The sequence below is a fragment of the Lacerta agilis genome, chromosome 2 (assembly GCF_009819535.1).
Source record: "Lacerta agilis isolate rLacAgi1 chromosome 2, rLacAgi1.pri, whole genome shotgun sequence".
NCBI lineage: Eukaryota > Metazoa > Chordata > Lepidosauria > Squamata > Lacertidae > Lacerta > Lacerta agilis.
In genome coordinates this window covers 10,140,721-10,163,984 of record NC_046313.1, presented here as the reverse complement: position 1 = coordinate 10,163,984, position 23,264 = coordinate 10,140,721, and the positions used below count along the sequence as shown (strand labels likewise).

The following is a 23,264-nucleotide window of genomic DNA, read 5'->3' as shown; positions in this document are numbered from 1 at the left end:
CCCCGAAGAGGTAGCCATGTTAGCCTGCTGCGGCACCTTGCATCCAATAGCATAGATCGTGCACTCTAACCCACGAAAGCTTTTGGCATGATAAATTTGCTAGTCTTGTAAGTTGCTTCAAGACTCGTTGTTGTGTATTAACCTATATTTTCTCCCGTAGGAAAAATAAGCCTGTGTGTGTTTGTGTGTGTGTGTGTGTGTGTGTGTGTGTGAGAGAGAGAGAGAGAGAGAGAGAGAGAGAGAGAGAGAGAGACCACCTTTATCCCACACTTATGTTCTATTTTTTATGACCTATAGTTAAGACAATGAAGTGACTCAAATGACAACGGCTCCTATTAATCCCTCTTTGTGAACACATATGGTTGTATCGCAGCATTCATTCTCCTTCGTCTTGGATGCACCCAAGAGCCGTTGGTCTTTCCTGGGTCCTGCTATCCCCAACCTCCCTACTCTGAAATCGCGTCCCTGGTAGAAAGGACAGGGGCTTCCAATGAAGGGCAAGCTTCTCCTGGTGTTATTGATGCCCCAAATGTAGATACAATCAATCAAAAGAGCTCCACTGAAGTACATCGCGCTGTTTGGAGGAGGGGGTGGCTCCTAGCGCCTTCCCCGTCCTTCCTTGCCTACACAGGCTTGCGAGATTCTGACGAAAGAAAATTGTAGCCTCTCCAGACGAGAATTCATCAGTCTGGAACGTAGCCCTCAGGTGAAACTCGTCTGCCAGCTCCACCAACCACCTCCCCCTTTTTTCTTTCCTTAAAAAAGGCTTTTTTTGGCTTTGGGGTTCCTTCCGGAGGTTAGTGGGTGGAGCTGAACCTCAACCTACTGAGAACATGGGATTTCCGAAGACGTTTAAGCAAGGATTTCTTTCCTTGAACACCCCAACGCAGAGAGGTCCCGAGGCTCAAAGTTAAGTTATCAGCCATGGAATTTCAGCAGGGAGGAGTACAAAAAAGGTCATGGCTGATATTAACATCCATATTTGTGAGGGAGTGCAGTTAGCTACTGACCAATGAAAGATGGGCGCTCTGCACATGCTCAGGCTCCAGGGCTGAGTGGCATATTCGTATGCTCCAGGGCTGAGACTGGGCAGCCCCGAAAACAGCAGCAATGCTATGGGTAGACGACCACACTATTTTCTGTTCACTTTCTAAATATATCCAGAATAATCACTGTCTGTCTCTGTCCCTTACAGCGCAATCCTGTCTTCCAGGTAAATGTATATACTTTAGTGTGTAGCACGCCTTGCTGTGAATTTACTCCAATTTGAGTGAAACTAGAACTTCAGCCCCCTGAACGTTTAATAGCATATGCATTATTTTATGGTATAGGGTCGGTTGGGCTTCAGAGACTAATCTTCTCTTTCGCCCCCCGCCCCCCCAACTCCTCAGAACAGTTTTATCTTTTTGCAGTTATTTGAGCTTTCTGGGTGCTTTGGTAACTCACGTCCCTTTTCTTGTTGGCATCTGGTATAGTGAAAATCTTGCAGGTTTATGGATCTCAGAGTTGAGTGGGGAAAGGATAAACTAAATAAAGAATTCAGGCCAGGTTATCTGTAAATATAAGGAATGTTAACGTTGCTAACATCCTGTTCTATGTTGAAGAAAGGAGAAAAATTGACAGAGGACGCCATTTTTTAGTCAATATTACAATCTATTGTAAAATCAAGGTCGGGTGCCAGACATCAGTGAGGTCTCCGCTTGTCTCCACACAACCTCCACCCCGCTTTTCTTCTTTTTTCTAGCATCCCTCAAGTCTTTAACAGGGTGAGGGAAGGGCGTGGGGTAATCTACACTTTTCCTGGCCAAAGCAAATCTTTACAGTTGTAGTCATTGCAACGTGGAGATCTGCAATCTATCTCAACACACAGAGACCTCCTATCACTTTTGTAAATTCTTAGAAAGCATGGGCTGGTGCTTTGATTACAATAGAGTCCAGTGTTATGACAGATCCTTTTCGACTTTGTACCACTTTTCAATGAATCGCCGGTTGTTTTCCCGCATTTGACAGCCCCCCCCCCAAAAAAAGAAGAAGTCATGGGATTAAAGGTAGGCATCCCCTAACAAGAGAAATCGCTATCTAAAAAAGAAGCGGGATCTTGTTTTAGGTGAGGTAGGTTGTGCGTGACACAACTGAGGCTCAACTCGGGGAGACTTGGGTTCAAATCCGCTCACAGCCACGAAATCTACAAGACTTGTCCTTTTGGAAATCTTACTGAGTGAGCTTGTGTCAGCCTAACCTATCTGATTAGTTACAGGTAGGTAGCCGTGTTGGTCTACCATAGTCAAAACAAAATAAAAAATAAAAAATTCCTCCCAGTAGCACCATAGAGACCAACTAAGTTTGTTCTTGGTATGAGCTTTCGTGTGCATGCACACTTCTTCAGATACACTGAAACAGAAGTCACCAGACCCTTATATATAGTGGGGAGGGGTATTACTCAGAAGGGTGGTGGGAATGGGTGATTGGCTGATAGGTGTGGAAAACCTGTTGACGACTGTTAACGACTGCAATTGGTCTTACAGGAAAAAGCAAGGGGTTGAGATGATTAGATTGGTAAGAGGATCAAAGGGGCCGACCATATACTTTGCCTTAAGCTGTGCAACTGATTAAACTAATACTCAAAGTGAAGACTTAGCCGAAGCCACTCCAAAGAGCTTCCTACCCGACCAGAAATCTGAAGCTGCTTTATAACCTCATCCCCCTGGGCTAAATCACAGCTCATCGGCTGATGAAACTGCAGCATCAATAGGATACCCGCGTGAGTGAAGGAGTCCTGACATATCAAACGCCGCAGACAGAACTTTCAGTGGAGTCAGTCAACTGCTCCTAATCCGGAGTGGTGGTCCATGTGTGTGATAGCGAAGCAGGCCTTTTGGGGCTGCCCCAAACTGACCCTCTCTTGTTACCACACTCGTCCCAAATCCCAGCTGCACACCACTTGCCCTTGGCGTGAACCTGCCCAAAAATCAATATGGTGTCTCAGTCCAATGGAGTTGCTTAATTCATAAGAGAAGTCAAATTATTTAGTGGACAGAATAAGGGTTTTAAAGGAGTTCAGCAGTGCTAGATGACCGGTGGTCCATGTGACTAGTTCAATATTGACCAGACCTCGATTTCAACCAAGCCCTCTTGGATCAGGAGCACAAGCAGTGATATTTGGCCCAGAAGCGATATCCTTAACTGGAGAGAAAACCGGATTCCCCATCCAATTGGCTTAACATGCACCTTATCCGCTACATTATTACTAGGTTTTTCCCATGACAATCACTCAGTGGCCGGTAAGTATTGTATGGTGAAACTATCGTTACAATGTTTGCATAGTATACTAGAAAGGTTGCCTGATGGTGTGGGTAGGTGTGTTTATACATATAGATTACATATATTTAGACAGGCCTCAATACATTAACTAAGATCATGGCCACTGGTCCCATCACCTCCTGGCAAATAGAAGGGGAAGAAATGGAGGCAGTGAGAGATTTCACTTTTTTGGGTTCCACGATCACTGCAGATGGTGACAGCAGTCACGAAATTAGAAGACGCCTGCTTCTTGGGAGAAAAGCAATGACAAACCTAGACAGCATCTTAAAAAGCAAAGACATCACCTTGCCGACAAAGGTCCGTATAGTTAAAGCTATGGTTTTCCCAGTAGTAATGTACGGAAGTGAGAGCTGGACCATAAAGAAGGCTGATCGCCGAAGAATTGATGCTTTTGAATTATGGTGCTGGAGGAGACTCTTGAGAGTCCCATGGACTGCAAAAAGATCAAACTTATCCATCCTTAAATAAATCAACCCTGAGTGCTCACTGGAAGGACAGATCCTGAAGTTGAGGCCCCAGTACTTTGGCCACCTCATGAGAAGAGAAGACTCCCTGGAAAAGACCCTGATGTTGGGAAAGATGGAGGGCACAAGGAGAAGGGGACGACAGAGGATGAGATGGTTGGACAGTGTTCTCGAAGCTACTAACATGAGTTTGGCCAAACTGCGAGAGGCAGTGAAGGATAGGCGTGCCTGGCGTGCTCTGGTCCATGGGGTCACGAAGAGTCGGACACGACTGAACGACTGAACAACAACAACAATACATTATTACTTTCTGCCATTGGTCGACCAGTGTATTAATTTGAACAAAGTCGCATAGAGTTACATTGCAGATTTAAACCATTTTCAAACCTCTTTAAAGTTAATTCCACAAACTAAGGGGTCCTTAGAAACGATGCTATTTGGAGAAGTTCATAGCACCTGCAGCAGTACAGTTCCTGGGAGTCTTTGGGAGGAATCTTTGGTAAATGACTTTCAAATTGTTAACATTTGTTATGTAGATGTTCCAATGAATGCTAAGGGATGGTTGCGTTGGCCTCGACCGCGCATTTACCTGGAAGTAAGTTCCCGGGCTGTCAACTGAAGTGAGCTCCGAGTGTGCTCATGCTTCAGATCTGGGACTGCATCCAGCAAAGTGCGTTTAAATACCAGCCTAGTCCCGGTACCTTTTGTATCTTATGATATGACCAAAGAGGTGCTACTCAAAGCACTGTAAAGCAAGCCTAAATCCTATTCAGCTCAGTGACACTTAAGAGCATCCACAGGCTCTGGACGCAAGGATCCTGAAGGCACCATGTGCTATTGATTTGAATGACATGCCTTTCCACTTACTGGAGGATGTGTGCAAATCCCATTAATTTCAACGGTACATAAACTTTGCACGGGTCTGGATTGCTCCCATTGCCAATAAAATAACACTGTTCAGTTGTGCCTCATACACACGCACCTTCCCATCCAAATCTCCAAACTGTGCCGATTAATTTATTCTAGGCAAGCTAACCTATCTTGCTATCTCAGGCTCTTCCAAACACTAGGAAGCAAGCAGTCCCCTATAAATGGATAGGGCTTACTTCGGCGTAAACGTGCGAGGAATCCGGGTATTCCACTTGAAAGGCCAGCAAAATGACTGTCGTGGAATACCGACTGCCATCGGAATAATAAAACGATGGGTTTGGTAGTATGTTTCCCTAGCCTTCAGCAGTTGATGATCACCTCTGACTCTGTTCCGCGACCATATGCTAACGTGCTGTCTTGAGTTTTTCGAGGTAAGGTCTGCATCAGCATCCTACATGCAGTCGGCATAATTCAGGGGGCATGAATTTGAGGGTATGGGACAGGGTGTCCTTGGGGCGCTAAGGGGGTTTAACTGAAATGAATAGTTATTTCTCTTGGCTTTTATCGCTGCCCATATTTATAGCTTGCTGGCCAAAACGTTGTGACCGAGTGGGAGAGGACGACCGAGCTCAAACTCCTGCAGGGGGAATCACCTTTCACCAAAGCAGCGAAAACTGTAAAGTCAACTAGGAGATTGCTCACGAAGGGCTCGTATCTTTTCCTTTCCATTTTTTTTATTTTTTTAAGGACTTTCTGGCAGGTCGTCACAGAGAATCGCTGCCGGCTAATATCTGCCGCGAGTAACCAGCCAGAGACAGAAGAGAGGAAGACCGAAGACAGATAAGTCCAAAAAAGACTAAAGATGAAGCAATAGCAAAAGCGGGGCGGTGGGGGGGGGGGTGGAGAGAAACTGGAAGGGTTTTTTTTTAAAAAAAAAAAAAAAAACAGGGCGAAGGGCGAGTGTTCTCCCCATTTGGTGCGGGGAGAGTCTTCTTACACGGCTGTGCCTAAAACCAGGCCGGATCCAGCTGCAAAGGTGTCGCCAGGTCAGCAGCACACCCCTCCCGCCCCCTCTCTCTGCCCCCTTGGCTAGAAGTATGTGGGGCTCATCCGGACAAAAGGGTCAGGGAGTCGAAGGAGGATGAATGGCTTTTGAAAGATCCAGGCGGAACACGGACAAGCTGTTTCGTAACAAACGTCAGACGTGGCTGCTTGACCCGCAGAGACTAATGGGATTTTAGGAATGAAGAAGGAGCATTTCAGGAATGCCCCCCCCTCTTGTATCTTCTTGTTTCCCCCCAGTCGGTCTGATCTGATAACACCCACTCTGTGTCTGTGTGGGAGGTGGTATCTTTAATGTAACAAGTTAGATTGTGGACGTGTGGTTTTCCCCGGCTTCACTTTTTAGGATGAAGAAGAGTTGTTTCCCTCCCTCTCCTTCTCTCTTTTTCTCTTCACCCAAAAAAGTCCCATCCCATGCCATCTATCTACCTTACTATCTATCTATCTATCTATCTATCTATCTATCTATCTATCTATCTATCTATCTATCTATCTATGTATCTATCATCTATCTCGATCGACCGATCTAAAAAGATATAGACTGGGGCGCGCACATAGCAATCGCACTCGCACAGGAAGGAAGGAAGGAAGGAAGGAAGGAAGGAAGGAAGGAAGGAAGGAAGGAAGGAAGGAAGGAAGGAAGGAAGGAAGGAAGGAAGGAAGGAAGGAAGGAAGGAAGAAAGAAAGAAAGAAAGAAAGAAAGAAAGAAAGAAAGAAAGAAAGAAAGAAAGAAAGAAGCATGTACAGGCCATGCGATCGGAAGCCCTGGAGCTGTGCTTGATTCAGCACACCATGCGGAGGGGAAGGGGGGGCGAGTTTCTCTCTTCCCAAACATCTGCAGCCAGACATTTGATTTTTAGAGCTCGACTCTGCCAGACGTTCCCGAAGAGTCTTGCAAGGAATTCCTTCTCCGCAACAAACGCGGGCCAAGCCAAACCTCCACGGAACATCACGCGATCCTTGCAAAACGTGAAGTGGCCCAGTAAGTTTTCATAGGCACATCCTCTTGAAGTCCATGAGAACCTTTTGGGAAGAGGTGGTGGCTAGAGGGTGAAACCCCAGCCCACTGGAATCCAAAGGCACTGTTGCCCAGCTGGCACTCAGGACCATTGAGGTTGAATGGCACACAGGGAATGGGGTTGAACCTGGGAACGCTTGGACACGGGAGAAAGTTGGTTCCAATGGCATTGACTTCCTAGCAGTATTTATTTTTAAGTGGGGCGGTTAAGGAGCAACTCTAGCCCATCCACACTATGGAATTTTTGCCCTGGATTTTCTTCAAGTATGAATTGCTCTTTGCAGTCCTAGATCCAAGCAGAAGGAAAAAGATAACTGGATAGCTCAGTTGGTTAGAGCATAGTGCTGATAACACCCAAGTAGCTGGTTCTATCCCCCTATGGGACACCTGCATTGCAGGGGGTTGGGCTAGATGATCCTCAGGGTCCTTTCCAACTCCATGATTCTGTGATGTGTGGAAGACGTGGAGGGGAGATCCACGCCTTCGTGGAAGGGCCTTAGGGCTAGTTCACACACCTATCACACATCATAGGACTGGTTCACTCAAAGTGTGAAACATCTGGTGATGCCTCCTGTGTGTGAATGGGCCACTATAGATATCACAAGCCAAACAGAACTTTCTCCTTTCTCCCCAGACTGCCTTAAACACAATACTTTTCAATAGAGTCAGTTCACACTTTCACTTACCATGTATCAGAAATGCATGCTAATCAAATGTTGATATAGTAGTACATGTAGGAACTGCTTACATCTTAGAAAGTATGCCTGGGATTGTGATGACAAGTGGTATCTATGGTTGTGATACCAGCTAGCAGTAACAGACAGACACAATACAAAATGCATGTTTGTGCCTCGCAGGCCTCTCTCAGGTAGACATACCTGACCTATTAGTACACCTGTTTGCTACCAGGTTAGGTTTAAGGTTTTAATATTAACGTATAAGATCCTAAGCAGTTGGAGACCAGGTTACCAATACAGATCTTCCCAGTTATGGAAATCATCATCAAAGGCCTTCTGGGTTGTGGCACAGCCTGCAGATGGCCATCTGGCAACAACCAGCAAGAAGGCCTGTTTTGCATGGCATCCAAACTCTGGGATGGCCTCTCTCCAGAACTAAGGCAGACACCAACATTGATACTCTCTAAAATGTCCTTGTTGGCCATGGTCATTTCTTTGCTAAGCAGCTAGGTATTTTTCCTGACTGACTGGGCTTGATGTAAATTGTATAGGTATAGGTATACAGACATTGCCTTTTACGATACTACTGTACACCTCCTTGAAATGCTACCTAACAGGTGGTATATGCATATTTTAATAAATAAACAAATCAATCCAATCTAAAAAAAACAAAAGGAAGGAAGAATCACAAACAAGTTAGGGATCTAATCATGTACAAATTAGCTGCAGCTCCCAATTTATTTTAATTAAGTAGGTTTATACCCTCAAATACCCTACCTAGACAGTAGACACGCATGCATAAATGACCTTCAATGGAGATGCACACACACATATACAAATAGGCAATCTGTACATTGTAGTACAGACACTCTGGCGCAATTACATCATGCCATACAAACATACCTATACCCTTTTGAGTTTGGGCACCTATGCTATGTAGTCAACAGTACCCACACAAATAGACCATGCTCCTCCAGCAATACTGAGCACACGGATTGATACATTTAAGCCGAAATTATTGGATCGATATTTTTTTTAAAATAATAAAAGTTTCTGTGGATCCGGTCCAAGTATGGTAGATTTGGGGTGAAAACTACTGTAAAAATGGCACACGCATACACAGGAGTGGAGACCTCTCACTTTTATCTTCTTCCCAGAGGTGGGTGGGAATAGCTTATGTGAAAAATATTGGGGAGGGTCCATTTTAAAATCATAACAGTAACTTAGAATATCTACTATCTCAACCAGGAAATGAGCTCAAGCAGGAAAAATTAGGCAGTGAGTGAGTTTCACTCCCGCATTGACATCAAGCAATTTAAAATGCTTAAGTCAGGGTGGATCGTGTCCTGAGACGACCCTAACATAACGTCTGAAGAAACCCCAAATACATACGGCCTGATCCATCACGCTAAAAGTGCAGAATCCTGTCCTAAACACCGTAGAATCTCATAGGTTTCAATGCCATCTAATAACCATCTTTCAGCCTCGTGTACGTCAAGGGCTATGATCCTGCTCCATTCCAAGCAGGGAGAAGGGCTACCTCAGTGCTAACCAGACCGATTGGAACAAACGGCTGCTTAGAAGCAACTCCCACTAAGTTTAATGGGGTTTACTCCCAGGTAAAGCTGCTGTAGGAATCCAGCCTAAGCATCGCTGGAAAGTAAAGGGGCGGTTTTTCCACAATACAGTACAGTACTCTGCTTCAAGATCCGGATGCACGCATACTCGGTAGTAAGTTCCCTGGAAATAAATGGGGTTACTTTCCAGGAAACGTGTTAAGAGGACTGAGGTGCAGAATATCTGAAATCCGAGTTTGGGCCGGGGAACATATATTATCTACGATGAGGAGCGAATGCATGCATCCATGGATACCGACAGGTAAACATACATAGACACACACACACACCCGGCCCCACACAAATAACACAAACCTCTTGTGATTTATCTCCCCGTGAGCTATCCTGATGCAGATCCCGAGATTATTATTTTTCTACCCATTTTAGGAAGAAGTTGTCTCGTGCCCAGCAAGATGGTTTCCAGATAGAAGAGAACTGCTTACGTTTCAGAAACGTGCCTCTGTGCTTTTTTTGCCCTCGGAGAATAAACATTCTCACCACCACCACCCCAGAACGGCAGTATTTCTTCGGGTGTGGTTGGAGAATGTCTAGTGGAAGGAACCAACAAGGCGCTTTCTCTTAACAACAAGCCTGGAAAAGCGGGGTGGGGGGTGGGAGGCTAGGAGAACGGTGATCTTCTCCAGCGTTCCTCCATCTGGTCCAATATAAATATATAGGGCAGGAGACTCTTCAGGCCGATTTGCGTTCAGTGATCGTGCTGTGTTCAATATGTTTATATATTGCTTTCTACATATTCTTGCTAAGGTTTAAAGCGCGCGGCGTGATGCAGCCTTTCTGTCGGTCCCGGAAATGTGGTGCGGCGGCGGGGTAGATATTGTATGTTTTCTGCAAGCGGCGCGATCCACAATCCAGCTAAGCCGCAACATGAGGATTTCAATCAGTCAAACATTAATTACTCCTTGCCCCCCCCCCATCCACAGAAACCCCAAACCCCTCGAGCTTTGCGTTAGGTTGAGGTCTACAATCCGGTTTAAAGAGGAAACGAGAAGCTAGGCTTTACTGCATTGTGGATCTGTGTGTCAAAAAGTTTTCTTTCTATCTATCTATCTATCTATCTATCTATCTATCTATCTATCTATACGCATGACCTTGTTTCTAACATTAAGAGCCGCGGTTAAACACGTTTTAAGTTTTATAGGGTCACAGCGGGAGAAATCGATGCCCTCCCCTCCTCTTGAAATCACAGAGTTTTAAAAGCGAGTAAGACGGCAACTCCTGTGCCCGCTTACCCGGGAGTAAGCCTCTCTGAGTTCAAGGGGGATTACTTCTGAGTAGGCATACACAGGATTGCGCTGTCGAGTCCAACTGAAGTCGACGGGACTTCCTTCCGAGTAGAAGTGCCTAGTATCGACCCCTATTTCTGTCAGGGATCGTTCCCCTATATTTTCCCCCTCTTAGTAGTTAACGTCCCATTGAAGTTTAGCAACAGGACAAAACTTCCATAACTTTGCCCCTCCGATTTCACAGAGCAACTTTTTCTTCCGAGTAAGTTTCGCTTGGAATCGCAACCTCGCTTCGCTTCTGCTGCCGGAGCGTCCCTTTCAAATTCACATACAACCTTCCCGTCCACCCAACACCCCCCCCCCCAATTATTCTGGAAATAAATACTGCCAGCCATTAAAGACGTGTACAAACCAAGACTCCTTTTCATCCCCAGGATCTGAACCGCTTAGCACATTTCATTCTGCTCCCCTCCGAGATAGCGCCTACTCCACACAGAGCCAGGGGCTAATCCAGGCAACTCCATACCCAGAGATCGCTTTCAAGAGACAGAAGGAAGATATACGGTCGCTCGCAAGGGCCCTTGCAAGGAGAGCTGTTAACTTGGCACTTTTTAAAATACAACTTTGAAGGCAGCTTTTGGATCTGTTCCCTTTGGAAGTTTTTCCGCAGAGGCAGATTCCCAAACGCAAAGCTTTAGAAAATGTAATGAAGCCAAATAGAAACAAAATGCAATTACTTGCGGGGGGCGCGGGGCGGGGAGAGAATCGCCTGAAAATTGCAATTTCTTAAACTGGGGATACAAGTTGGAGATGACTATCCATAGCAGACAGACAGATTACCATGTGAATTTTGAAGGGATCCAACCTAAATAACACACACACACACACACACACACACATTTCATGTGCAACTGAAGACCCACAGAATGACCTGACTATTCCCTTACCCTACGGCTGTTCAATGTGTTTCAATAGGATTTAGGACTGAAGCCTTCAAAGACCACGCTATAGCTATCTAGTAAGCCAGATGCAACGTTAAGGGAGACCAAGGACTTGGAGAACAGCCTGAGAGGAGACTTAGACTTTCATACCCATTTTAAATAATGTCACGTTTCTCATTACAAGCCATTCAGAATGGTGGATTGGTATATCCTGCCCCAAACTTCCTTGGAGGTAAGTTCCAAGGGACGCATAGCCGGAGCCATCCATGGTTACTCGGAAGCAAGATCCGCTGAGTTCAATGAGGCTGACTTACTCCCAGGTTAAGGTGTCTAGGTTTGAAGGCTTGTTTCTGCCAATATGTTTTGAACGAAGTCTGAGGATGCAGTCAGCCATGTCTTAAATAAAATGCGAGGGATCTAGAAAGCCCAAATCTACTATAAATTAAATGGAAACGGAAACGGAAATCTTCCACACACTTGCATGTGTCCGATATAGGGGCATTTGTTGTATGCAGGTGTTGGGAAAATTGCAGAACTGCCCGGTTCACGCTTTCCTGCATCTAACTAAGATTCAAGGTGCAACGTCCCAGTCCCAAAACCCGCCAGGTTACTTCCACATTTTATTCCCAAGCAGGTCCTGCTTGCTATCAGCGGAATCAACTTTGAGGTCTACCGGGGTATTACTCTCAAGTAGAGGCAAATGCAACCTGATCCTATATCCCTGTTTACTCAGAAGAAAACCCTATGGTTCCCCTCCAGTACCCCGTCCCTCAATATTATTAGTAGTAAGTCCCAATGACTTCAGTGAAAGTGACTTTTATTATAAAAGGTTCAAGAGCCAACTGTCCAGTCACTCTGTTAAAACTATGTCATGTGATAGTTTTTGTTAGTTGCAGATAGAACTACTAATTAATTAAAGTAGGTCTTTCCCTTCCTTCTCCTTTAAAAATATCTATCTATCTATCATCTATCTATCTATCTATCTATCTATCTATCTATCTATCTATCTATCTATCTATCTATCTACAATATCACATACATACATACATACACACACACACACACACAAACAAACAAACAAACACACAAACACATAAGCATTCTCAGTAATCTCAAAAGAAGGGAGGATTTTCAGGCATCCCTCCATCTCGACAGACCCTGGCTGAAAGTTCTGCTTCCAGACTTTAGAGTTCCTGCCAAACAAGTAAATTAACCTGCTGCTCCAAACAATCGCCCCGAGATGATGTCGCTGCCCAACAAGACGCGCGTTCCCTCGTCAACCCTCTCTTTGTTCTGCTGTCCAAATTCGGGGTCGTGACCTAGCTTTGAGCAGAAAAGGCAAACTCGCGAGTAAACATTTTAGGAGGGCTTCTTTAAATATTTATTAGAGTTGCCGTTCGGGAGGATTTGAGGAGGAAGTCAGGCGCGGGAGCAACTCCCCACTAGCCCCTTGGTAGGGCCAGAGAAGAATCCGCTGGATCGGATGCCTGCTGAGTCCTTCTGGGCGGATGATAACGCCAGTGTTGGCTGGGTTTGGATGGGTGGATGAAAGGTTGAGGAGGAGGAGGAGGAGGTGTTTCTCTTCATGGACACATTTTATAAGCATGTTAAGCGAAGGGCCATAGATAGACGGATAGACAGACAAATAGGCAGATCCGACTATATACGGTGCTTATAAATCCTTGCTCATTTTTCGAAGGCACGCATAAAGCGAAATGATTCAGACGTTTGGAAACATAAATATTCTGTTTTACTTCAGTTGTAGACATGCACATTCTACGCATACAGTAATATATATATATCTTTATGTATGCACAAACGCTTGCACACACATACAGCAGACGACCGTGTATGTGGAGCGACTAATAAATCCAGATTATACATACAGAGCGAGAGAGAAGAGAGGAAAGAGTCTACCAAAGTTGTCTGGGACCCGCATACTTCCAGTCGTTCTGTTCAAGTGTGTGTGTGTGTGTGTGTGTGTACACATACACACAAAAACTGTTGAAATAATTCTTTGTGGCGATGCATCTCAAAGCCTAAACATTATGCTACGTTCTGGAATCTAAATGCTGCGTTATTGTTATATGGAAGGAAGAAGAAAAAGCTGTAGTTTTTAGAGCTGCCTAGTTTGTTTGGGGCACAACACCCTTTAGCATTCAGAAATAGGCCGCGGGCAGAGGGACTAATGGAGGCCAGGGAACGCTCTGTGGGTCGGTGATGTCAGTACCGGCACCCCCACGTAGGTAAGAAACACCGGAGGGCACCGAAAATAGTGGAGGGGGGGGATATTTGCCTTGCCCATGGTTTGGGAGAACTTGGTATCAATGCCCTCTTCACTAGTATAATATTTGGCTCTGGCAGGCTAAGAAGCCTTTAATCTAAAATTCTAGTAATCGCCCTTTTCTTATCTCCTCTTTATTTACAAAACTCTCTTGGCGAGTGCTTGTTTCAAAGGTTAACAGTGCTTGTTTTCAGCACTGCCTTTTGTCTTCGGTCACTTTGTGTCTCTCCCTAGTCAATGTGAGCCTGGCCACCAAAGCCCGATCCAGTATGCACAGGATACTCTCTGCCTTTACGATTGGTCCCATCATGGTGAAGGAGGAGGACGCGCAAGAATCCTAAACTCACAGGAAGCAGGTACTGCTTCGGGATCGGTCTGCTAATATCCAGAAAAAAACTCGCCATAAATGGGTTGTGAAAGGTGAACAGAAGAATGGCCATCCCGCAACCGAATCAGGCATAGGGCTCAATCAAAGCTCAGTAGTCTAGCTTCTCTAGCACTGGCAACCAGCCGGGTAACTCTGGGTTGTTGTTGTTGAGTCGTTCAGTCGTGCCCGACTCTTCGTGACCCCATGGACCAGAGCATGCCAGGCATGCCTATCTTTCACTGCCTCCCGCAGTTTGGTCAGACTCATGTTAGTCACTTCGAGAACACTGTCCAACCATCTCATCCTCTGTCGTCCCCTTCTCCTTGTGCCCTCCATCTTTCCCAACATCAGGATCTTTTCCAGGGAGTCTTCTCTTCTCATGAGGTGGCCAAAGTACTGGAGCCTCAGCTTCAGGATCTGTCCTTCCAGTGAGCACTCAGGGCTGATTTATTTAAGGATGGATAAGTTTGATCTTTTTGCAGTCCATGGGACTCTCAAGAGTCTCCTCCAGCACCATAATTCAAAAGCTCTGGGTACTCGGTTATAATAAGCAAAGTATAAAAGAGATGGCATCTTCCTATGAGGGAGAAGTGCTAGCTGGGAGTATTTGGCAGAGACGCCAGAATAAATGTCCATACTAAGCTGTCATCACAACACTGGCATTTCATGAAATGCCAGTGTTGTGATACAGTGTGTGTGTGTGTGTGTGTGTGTGTGTACGCACATCACCAAAGAAAAAGGAACACATTCATAAAAGAATGTGCTACTGTTCTTAAAATGGGGGAGAATCTAAATTCAAAATAATCAATAATTATATTGGTCTCTCTCTGTCTCTCTCTTCTTCTGAGTTGTCTCCCTCTTAGAAGAATTCTTCACCTGGTGCTAACAAGTAAAGGCAATGGTTTGGTTTATGAAGGCCTGCAAATGTGGCATAGAAAAGAATCCTTGCAAGTTACATTAACTTGTGTTTATTTCCTCTGCTTATCCCCACACATTTAGTATCTTATTGTTTCTGCGAGGAGAGGGGTGGGGAATTCAGACCTTTCATGATTTTACAGGTTTATGGGCAGTGTCAAGAGTGTGGGTAGAGGCTTCATTATTTTCCTTTTCTCATAATACTGGAACCCAGAACAGTGGATTTGTGTCACTTCAGGACAATCAAAAGGACATAATATGGAACTCAGGCCTCCGTAAGATGGGGGAAGGGCCACTAGATTAGGTGGCCTTTAAAAAAATGGATACATTCATGGGGAGGGTATGCATCAATAGCTATTGGTCACAATGTAGCTAATGTGGAAACTCCATGAACAGGAGCAGTATATCTCTGAATACAATATGCCAGTAACATAGGAAGCTGCCTTATACCATCAGACCATCAATATTGTTCATACAAATGGGCAGTGGCTTCCTTGGGGGATCACACAGTGAACTTTCTCAGCCCTATCTAGAGGTGCTAGGGATTGAACCTGTAGACTTCTGACTGCAAAGAATGCGCGCTACCACTCAGCTATAGTCCTACACCAAATATCCTTCACAAACGTAATTTTCACATTTCCCAGAGGCATCTGGATGGCCTCTGGATTAGATGCATTATGGTTCAGCCCTGTTAGGCAACTCTTAGGTTCCGAACGTTCTATTGTTTGAACCACTGGATCTATAGATCGGGGTGGGCAAAGGGTAGAGATTTGGCTAATTTGCAGGGTAGCTAAGTGTGGCTTTCTGATTCTCAATTATTTTAATAGTAGCAGCAACAAAATGACTTTCGCTACCTAAATTAGGTTGAAGAAAGGAGCAGGCCTTTGTGTGTGTCAAGACTATGATCTCAGTTGAATTCTGAAGCTGAAAACCAATTTCTGGACTCAGGATATGTTCAGAGGCACACCTGTTCTTTAATCCTATGTGTATTTTGCACATGGCTCTGCTAGGTAGATCCTGGAGATCAAGTTCAGAAAAGGCCAAGTAGATCTTAGGAGCCTACATATGCCCACTGCTGATCTAGACAACTCTGGTATTGTGAGGCACCCATGTGAGGCAAGTACACATAACTGGGATGGCCATAAACTGTATTTCTCCATTACCCTGCCTAACAGTGCTAACAGTGTGTGTGTGTGTGTATGGATCTTTCTGCATCTGATGGACTAGTTTCTTTCAAGGTGTATGTGTCTCATTATATAGCCCTATGCACACTGTAGCGACCTATATAAGCACCGTAATGTATAAGGTTTCATTGCTTTTGAAGACATATCATTCCATTAGTGGGTGCAATCCACACCAACCAAGGCGAGTTTTCCCATTGACTTCAAGGGGATGTATTTGGTCTTGCTCATTTTTAAAAGAATGGTAAATACTACTAAGCAAATGTATATTTTGGCATTTAAGCTGCTAGTTTTCCTTCCTTCTTAAAGGGTGAAAGCAGGGGAATCTGGGAACAACAAGATGGAGGGTAAATTGAAAAGGAATTTCACTATGCTGAGAAAAAAGTGGGGCATATATAAGCAGACACACACACACACAAATATACTGAAAGTGTGTGTGTGTGTGTGTGTGTGTGTGTGTGTGTGTGAGAGAGAGAGAGAGAGAGAGAGAGAGAGAGAGAGAGAGAGAGAGAGAGAGAATGAGAATATAGTGGTTTGGAGAGAGAGAATGCTTCATTTTGCATGTCTGTATTGGATCTCCTAAATAAATATCATGCTTTGTTTTCTGAATCCTCATTCTTGCATAAATTCTCAGAGCTAATACATATGCTTTTCCACAAAGGAAGTCAATCTGCATCAACATTTGGCTCTTGGCTGTTGTTAAGCGTGTTTTTTTTAACATATAGAAAAAGGAAAAAAAATAAAACAAAGAAAGTGGCCTTTGCCAGAAATTGCTGATGCCATTAACAGAAGGGTGGTTGGCTGTTTGCAAGGAAATACTAGTCTTTCACTAAAGTCCCAAAATGTTTGGTTTGGTACCTTGCCCATCAAAATAAATCAAGGCGACAGATTAGGAAGTACATAAAACTATATCTCTGGATAATGATATACGAGACCACAATAAATATAAGTTACATGTTGGAGCTGCTGGCAGTTATGGTTAGAAACCCGTAACTCATTCATTTAACCCTGGCGGAATGTTTGTCTTTTAATTACAATTAAACAGCGTACTTGAACATTTCTCTCTCTCTCTCTCTCTCTCTCTCTCTCTCTCTCTCTCTCTCTCTCTCTCTTATGAACTGCATGGGGAGAGAGGAGAGAGAGACAGAAAGAAAAAGAGGGAAACTAGAGAAGATAAGAGACTGGAAAAATCCTGAGACATAATTTGCTAACTAGCAGCTTAGGGAGTTAAGCCACGGTACCTTATCCTATAGCACTGCGGGGGGGGGGCTTGTTGAGAGGGAGAATGGAGAGGGGGTTTGTGGGGGGTTTAAGCGCACACATGTAATTGTGTCTTAAGTTGAAAACATCCCATCCAGGTTTTTTTAAAGGTATTTTTTAATAATAAAAAAACAATTGCCCCTTTTCAGAGAATTACCTCTCCAAACAATATTTGAAGCTACTGGAAATAAAAGGGAGTGGGGAACACGGTGTCCATTGCCCATGGTGGTGGAGAGGGGGTGGGAAAGAGAATTTTTCTAACGCATTCTTTTATGGCCACCGAAGCCCCTGGGAAGTGTTTCCTCCACAACAGTTTTGGTTTCCACCACCAAAACTTTATTATTCATTCATTCATTTATTTATTTATTTACTCACTCATTCATTAAAAATGAAGAAATACAACTTATAATCAGTGTGACTTCACACAAACTGGGCGCCAGGGACTCACTGGAGCGCTCCCGAGCAAGTCACTGGGCTCCAAGGAGCGTATGACACCCCCTCCACAAACATTCTCACCTTTCGCCTGACTTCTTTTTCTTCTTCTTCTTCTTTTGGCTCAAGAAGATAGGTAAGTGAAGAACAATAATCCGGGCATGATTTAATAGTGAAATCGATGCCATTCGAGAGAAGGAGAGGAGCCCAGCCCCTTGGTGCCATGCCCCATTTGGGGGGCAAGGAAGGAGCTCAGACTTTGCTATCAAGAGGCGATCCATCCATTCGGTGGAGCGGGGAGCGATTTCCTGGAAAGCCCTGCCAAGACTGGAGTCTTGAGCTCCCCAGGAGACCTAGGAGCACTGAACATCAAGTCCATGAGGTTTGAAACAGGAGCCCATGGAAAGACCATCCATGCTACTGGTGGTGTGACGATAGAACAGCACTCGTTCTATCCGTCGAGGCATAGTGCGGAAAAGCCAGCAGCAGAGAACATTGATCCCTCACAACTTCTCTTTCCTAGTTCCTATGTGCCAGAGGAAATGTAGCCCTTTTTGGGCCGTCCCTACAGAAACCGTCAAGAGCGCCTGGTAGCACCTGAATATACTAGCAGATACCCTCACTTTACACCTTGGCATTAAAGGAGACAATTTATTTATTTATTTTAAAAAAAAAGAAGCAACCATCGTCGCCATCATAGCTATGCATTTTTAAAACTGCTTAAAAAGAAAAAAAAACTTTAAAAGGAAACTTACTTGGCGTTGGGAGCTTCGCTCTTGCCATAGGATAGCCAGCTGGGAAATCTTCCAAGCTATGGGAAGGCGGGAAAATGAGAAGGGAGGCTTGGCCGAAACTTCACCCTGCCTTCTTTTCTCTGGGGTTATTTTGGTGACAACACAATGAGATAACACGCATTGAATATGCCCAAACCCTCACTCTCTCCCGGCCGCCCTCCCCATCCACCCGGCGTTCTATTACTATGGTATTTTTTTTTTTTTTTTTAAAAAGAAAGACAAAAAGTCCAAACAGTGGAGATGCCTTTAAATGTGTGTAGGGCGCAGAGAAGGTACACGTTGGGAGACTTGACTCAGGTCACTGGGGGCTCGGAGGTCAGCCTGAGTGGCTAGAATAAAACTGCTGGCGTAGAAAAGTTGTCCTCTGGGTGAACCCACTTTCCACCACCCCCCTTTACCCGAACTTCAATAAAGTAGCTTTCAGGCTCTCAACATGGAGGCGTCAAAAAGCTTTAAAAAAAAGAGTGGGGAGAGAAAGAGCAAAATGGGTGAAGAGAGACGGTGGGGCAGGGCTGTATCTCATCACCTCCCCCCCGTTTCTTTTGCCCCTGCTGCCTGCCTTTATAATTCATTCATAATCTCCCCCTACCCTGGAAGAATTGTGTCATGGCCAAGTCTAAAGGCCAAATCAGAGGCTGAAGAATCAGAATTATTAAACAAGAAACAAAACAAAAAAAAAACACAGGAGGGTGACAAGATTGCAGAAAGTAAACACTGAAGAGAACTCCAGAAGGAAAATAAATAAAATTAAGTTGGGGGCGGGTACAGAATCGTGGAAAGGAATATATGGTCATATATTTAAATATGAAGTTACTGAGAGGGTGCTGGTATTTTTAATTGAATAATATGCAAACTATACAGTTGCAAATGTGATTGATGCCTCCTTTTCCGGACTTCCTAGGCAGACACAGAGAATGCACGCAACACAAAGTCCTATCATATTCATCCTGATTCTTCTCTCACAGACACTTGGTTATAATTTATCAAGTTCTGCAGGCAGGGTGTGTGGGTGTGAAACTTAAAAAAAAAAAAGTTTAGCACAGCTACACACCCACACATAGTTTACCAAGTCACTAGCAGTAGAAGCCATTGTAAATTTCGTGTGTCTGTGTGTGTGTCTGTCTGTGTGTGTGTCAGAGTTTGAAGATCAGCTTTGCAACATATGGCCATTCAGTTGGCAGCACCATTATTCCAAGGTTAGGATTCCCCCCTCCCTTTGTTCTCTTTACCATTTATATGCACAGAGTGCGTGTGTTTGTGTGGGTGTGTAAAAACCAAAGGGGAGGGGAGGGAGAGGCTGGTTGCTGTTCTCTTTTATCTTACCCTAGCAATAGAGTAGGAAGCCTAAGTCTGTGTAACATAAGGGCAGATAAACAAGTAGACAAACACCTGAGAGATTTAACTTGCAGCCCTATCTTATGCATGCTTAAAGGTAAAGGGAACCCTGAACAAGTAAATCCCACTACGTTCAGTAAAGGTATTCTCTAAAATAAGTGTGCCGGGGGGCTGCAGCAGCCAGAGTGAGATTCCTGTTTCCCCTCACTTGACCTAATGTAGTAGGGTGAACAAGCAGGCCCAAGAGTGATAAGGAAACATTCGAAGCAATTGCTAACATACACACTCAACATTCCCCTCGCTTGCTTTGAAAAGCTGGAATCGTGAAAACACTGTTAAAGGTTTATGACTCGCTATTAATGTTAATGAATGGATTTATTTCATACTATGCAAAAGGAGACTGAGTTTCTTCAAAGTAATACTACTAACAGGCAGAGAAGAGTCATCCTGATTGGTTGATACCCATGACTCTTTGACCATTAGCTTCTCAACTGATCTGGATTACAGCCACTATGTGTAATTCTGGCCCGCTTAAAATCAATAGAAGTTCTGCATTGAATGAGATGTAGATTACTCCCATAATCTGTATCTTGTCAATCACTTCGTACCTCCCTGCTTCTTCCTTCTACCATAGGTGCTGAAAAGAACTGCTGAATAGATGTCTTGATAACTGAGGGAGGGGGCAAGATAAAGTGACAGAAACAACTCCCCTTCAAACCCCCCCCACCCCCTGCCACTTTTCAGAACTTCTGCTTTCACCTCCAGAACATAGTTGCCTGGCTGTTTACTGATACCCATAACAGGGAAGTGGAATGCCATACAGCTCAACCCACAACTTAGTTCTGTGTAAGTAGACTATTAAACGTGCCCGAAAATTCATTGAAATCAACAGAAAATAGATTGGACTAGATCCTGCTACTTCAGACTAACTGGCTTCTAGTTTGGGGCGCTAGAATATTTACGAAATACAACCAAACAGCATTAAACAAGCCTCTAAGAGAGGTATAAACGAAAGCACAGCTCAGTCACATGCTTTGAGGCGAGGACAGTAGAAAAATGTGAGTTGTAAAAGGAACTTGCTAATCTGGCTGTTTGTCTATCTACCTATCCACACATTTAAGCATACATACTAAAAGTGCTCACTGTGCAAACACATCTGTATTACACTCTTCCCAGCCACCCTTTCTACTTCCCTCGGGGATGTAAACAAATCCTGAATTCTCTATTATCCATCTCTATAAAATACCTACAACAGTGACAATGTTAAGCATTTATTCAACGTACAGGAATGGGGGCTTGTTAGCTATACAGTCAGTAGAAGAAGGGGTAAAGAAAGCTCCAATATTTTTATTATTATTACTATTACTAAAGAAATGGATAGGAGCTCAAATACAGGAAAGGACAAATGCATTTTAAAAAAAGGAAACAATAACAACACACCGCCTGATTTCTATGGACAGGTCTTCTACTAAAATGCACATTTACACCTCCCAAGGCTAGTAGAATCTGAGGTCAAACATGCTGTGATGTCACAGGGTACAGAGGGTGCAAGCCACAGTCCCTAAAATCAATGGGAGATTTGCCATTGACTTCAGTGACATGCACTACGGCGCTAGAAGCCTTGTATTTAAAAGAACAAAAAGCCAACCAGCCCAAGCTTCTTAAACTTAGCTGAGAAAGTATCCACAGCTCAAGAAATCAGTGCCACAGTCCCCACCCCCCACGTTTTCCCTATATAGTAGGAAGCAAAGAAGAAAAATAACTCACCAGACATTCCAAAGTCAAATCTGTGTCACACTCACTGGTTTTTATTGAACAAGGGGACTTTCACATATACACTAAAACTCTTTTATTGCAAGTTTACAATGTTCATGTCAAATCAGTCCAAAAAATACAAAGAACCACGACAAAACGGGGGGGGGGGAATCTACCTACTGACTTTTCCTTCCAACTTTCTCGCTGGCTCGCTTCCTCTCTTTCTTCCTTTGAGTCCTTCTTCACATTGAAATAAACCATAAGTTTACCAGCTACGATTAGCTCCTGTGCTGTTTCCCCCCCTTGTTTTTTTAATTAAAAAAAAATCTTTCTCCTACATTTATACCAAAAAAGGAAGGAAAAAAGCCTTCAATGGTCCATAATTTTTTTTTGTTCTCCGTTTGTAAACGCACAGAGCAAAATAACTACATTCTTTCCTTGCCTGTGTAATTATTAGCATATGCCCCGAATTTTCATCTAAAACAGAACATTGAGTTCCCCACCCCAACACACACGCACAGAGACACACAGAGACACACAGACACACATAGCTCATCCTTCCACTCCTTCCCTTTTTAAAAAATAAATAAAACCCTGAAAATTGCGTCTTTAAAAAAACAAAACAAAACCAGCAGGTATTTCACCTGACCTCTCATGCTAATAATACATGCACCTAAAGCTTGAGATCTTTGCGGAAGACCTCATTCTTTTGTGTGTGGGGTTTTTTTTTCCTCTCTCTCTCTCTCTCTTAATATATTTAAGCACGGGAAAAACTACGAGGAAAAAAAGAACCAAAATATATAGATATATATTAGATTCTATAAATAATCAGAGTCATTTTTTTAATGGGGGTATTTGTTTGTTTGTTTTGCTTTTGCTTTTTTTGTTTGTTTGTTTATAACCTTGTAATATCCTCTGCTCGTTGGTCCTGAGATGAGCTTTGCGAATGTTCTTCGCTAGCAACCGCGTTGGAAGAAGCAGGAATGGAACTGGTGGTAGAATTGGTAGGAGCCGTAGATCTCACTTTGGTATTGGGCAGCCTGTGGTCTTTTTTCCATTTCATCCGCCTGTTCTGAAACCAAATCTTGATCTGTCTCTCCGAGAGACACAGGGAGTGGGCGATTTCGATGCGCCTCCGCCTCGTCAGGTATCTATTATAGTGGAACTCTTTTTCCAATTCCAAGACCTGCTGTCTGGTGTAGGCAGTCCTGGATCGCTTGGGCTCGCCTCCATTGTAATTGGGGTTCACTGGGGGGAAAAATACCCAAAGATGAGCGTGAATACAGAGACAGAGAGAAAGGCAGGGGAAGGAGAGCGGAGAGAGATGCACAGGGAGAGAAAGACAGATCTCCAGTGGCTCAAGGGAAAGAGAGAGGGGGAGAGAGAGAGAGAAAGAGAAAGGGGGGGAGAGGAGAGAGGGGAGAGAGAAAAAAGTCATCAGCTAAATGGGTTATAAAGAACCCAAGACTTTCTCTTCTAATAAGAAGGGGTTTCCCTGGCTTGAAAAGAGCCTGAATTATTTATGCACCCCTCGCGAAGCCTTTTGGAGTTTCACACATACATAACAGAACGAACCACATGGCTGGGGCTGCCCAGACTAGCTTGGCTATAAAATTTATGGTGGGTGTAATTACCCACTCGGAGTCGTAAATCCAGCTCAATTGTGCTAACCCAAAGACTCTCGTTGAAGGCAAAGGAGGAGATGGGAAAAAGAAGGAGCGAGAGAGG

The 23,264-nt window shown here is 44.2% G+C and overlaps 2 protein-coding genes across 2 annotated transcripts in view; both read right to left on the bottom strand.

Moving 5' to 3' along the window:
* Window positions 1–23,264, bottom strand: part of LOC117040643 (homeobox protein Hox-D3-like) — a 163,611-nt gene that overhangs the window by 116,550 nt on the left and 23,797 nt on the right. The window lies entirely within an intron of this gene.
* HOXC4 (homeobox C4) overlaps window positions 21,563–23,264 on the bottom strand; it is a 2,962-nt gene continuing 1,260 nt past the window's right edge. Inside the window, exon 2 of the mRNA XM_033138535.1 lies at window positions 21,563–22,784. Within this exon, the coding sequence (XP_032994426.1) occupies window positions 22,432–22,784 (353 nt within the window). The 3' untranslated portion in view covers window positions 21,563–22,431. The remainder of the gene's footprint in view (window positions 22,785–23,264) is intronic.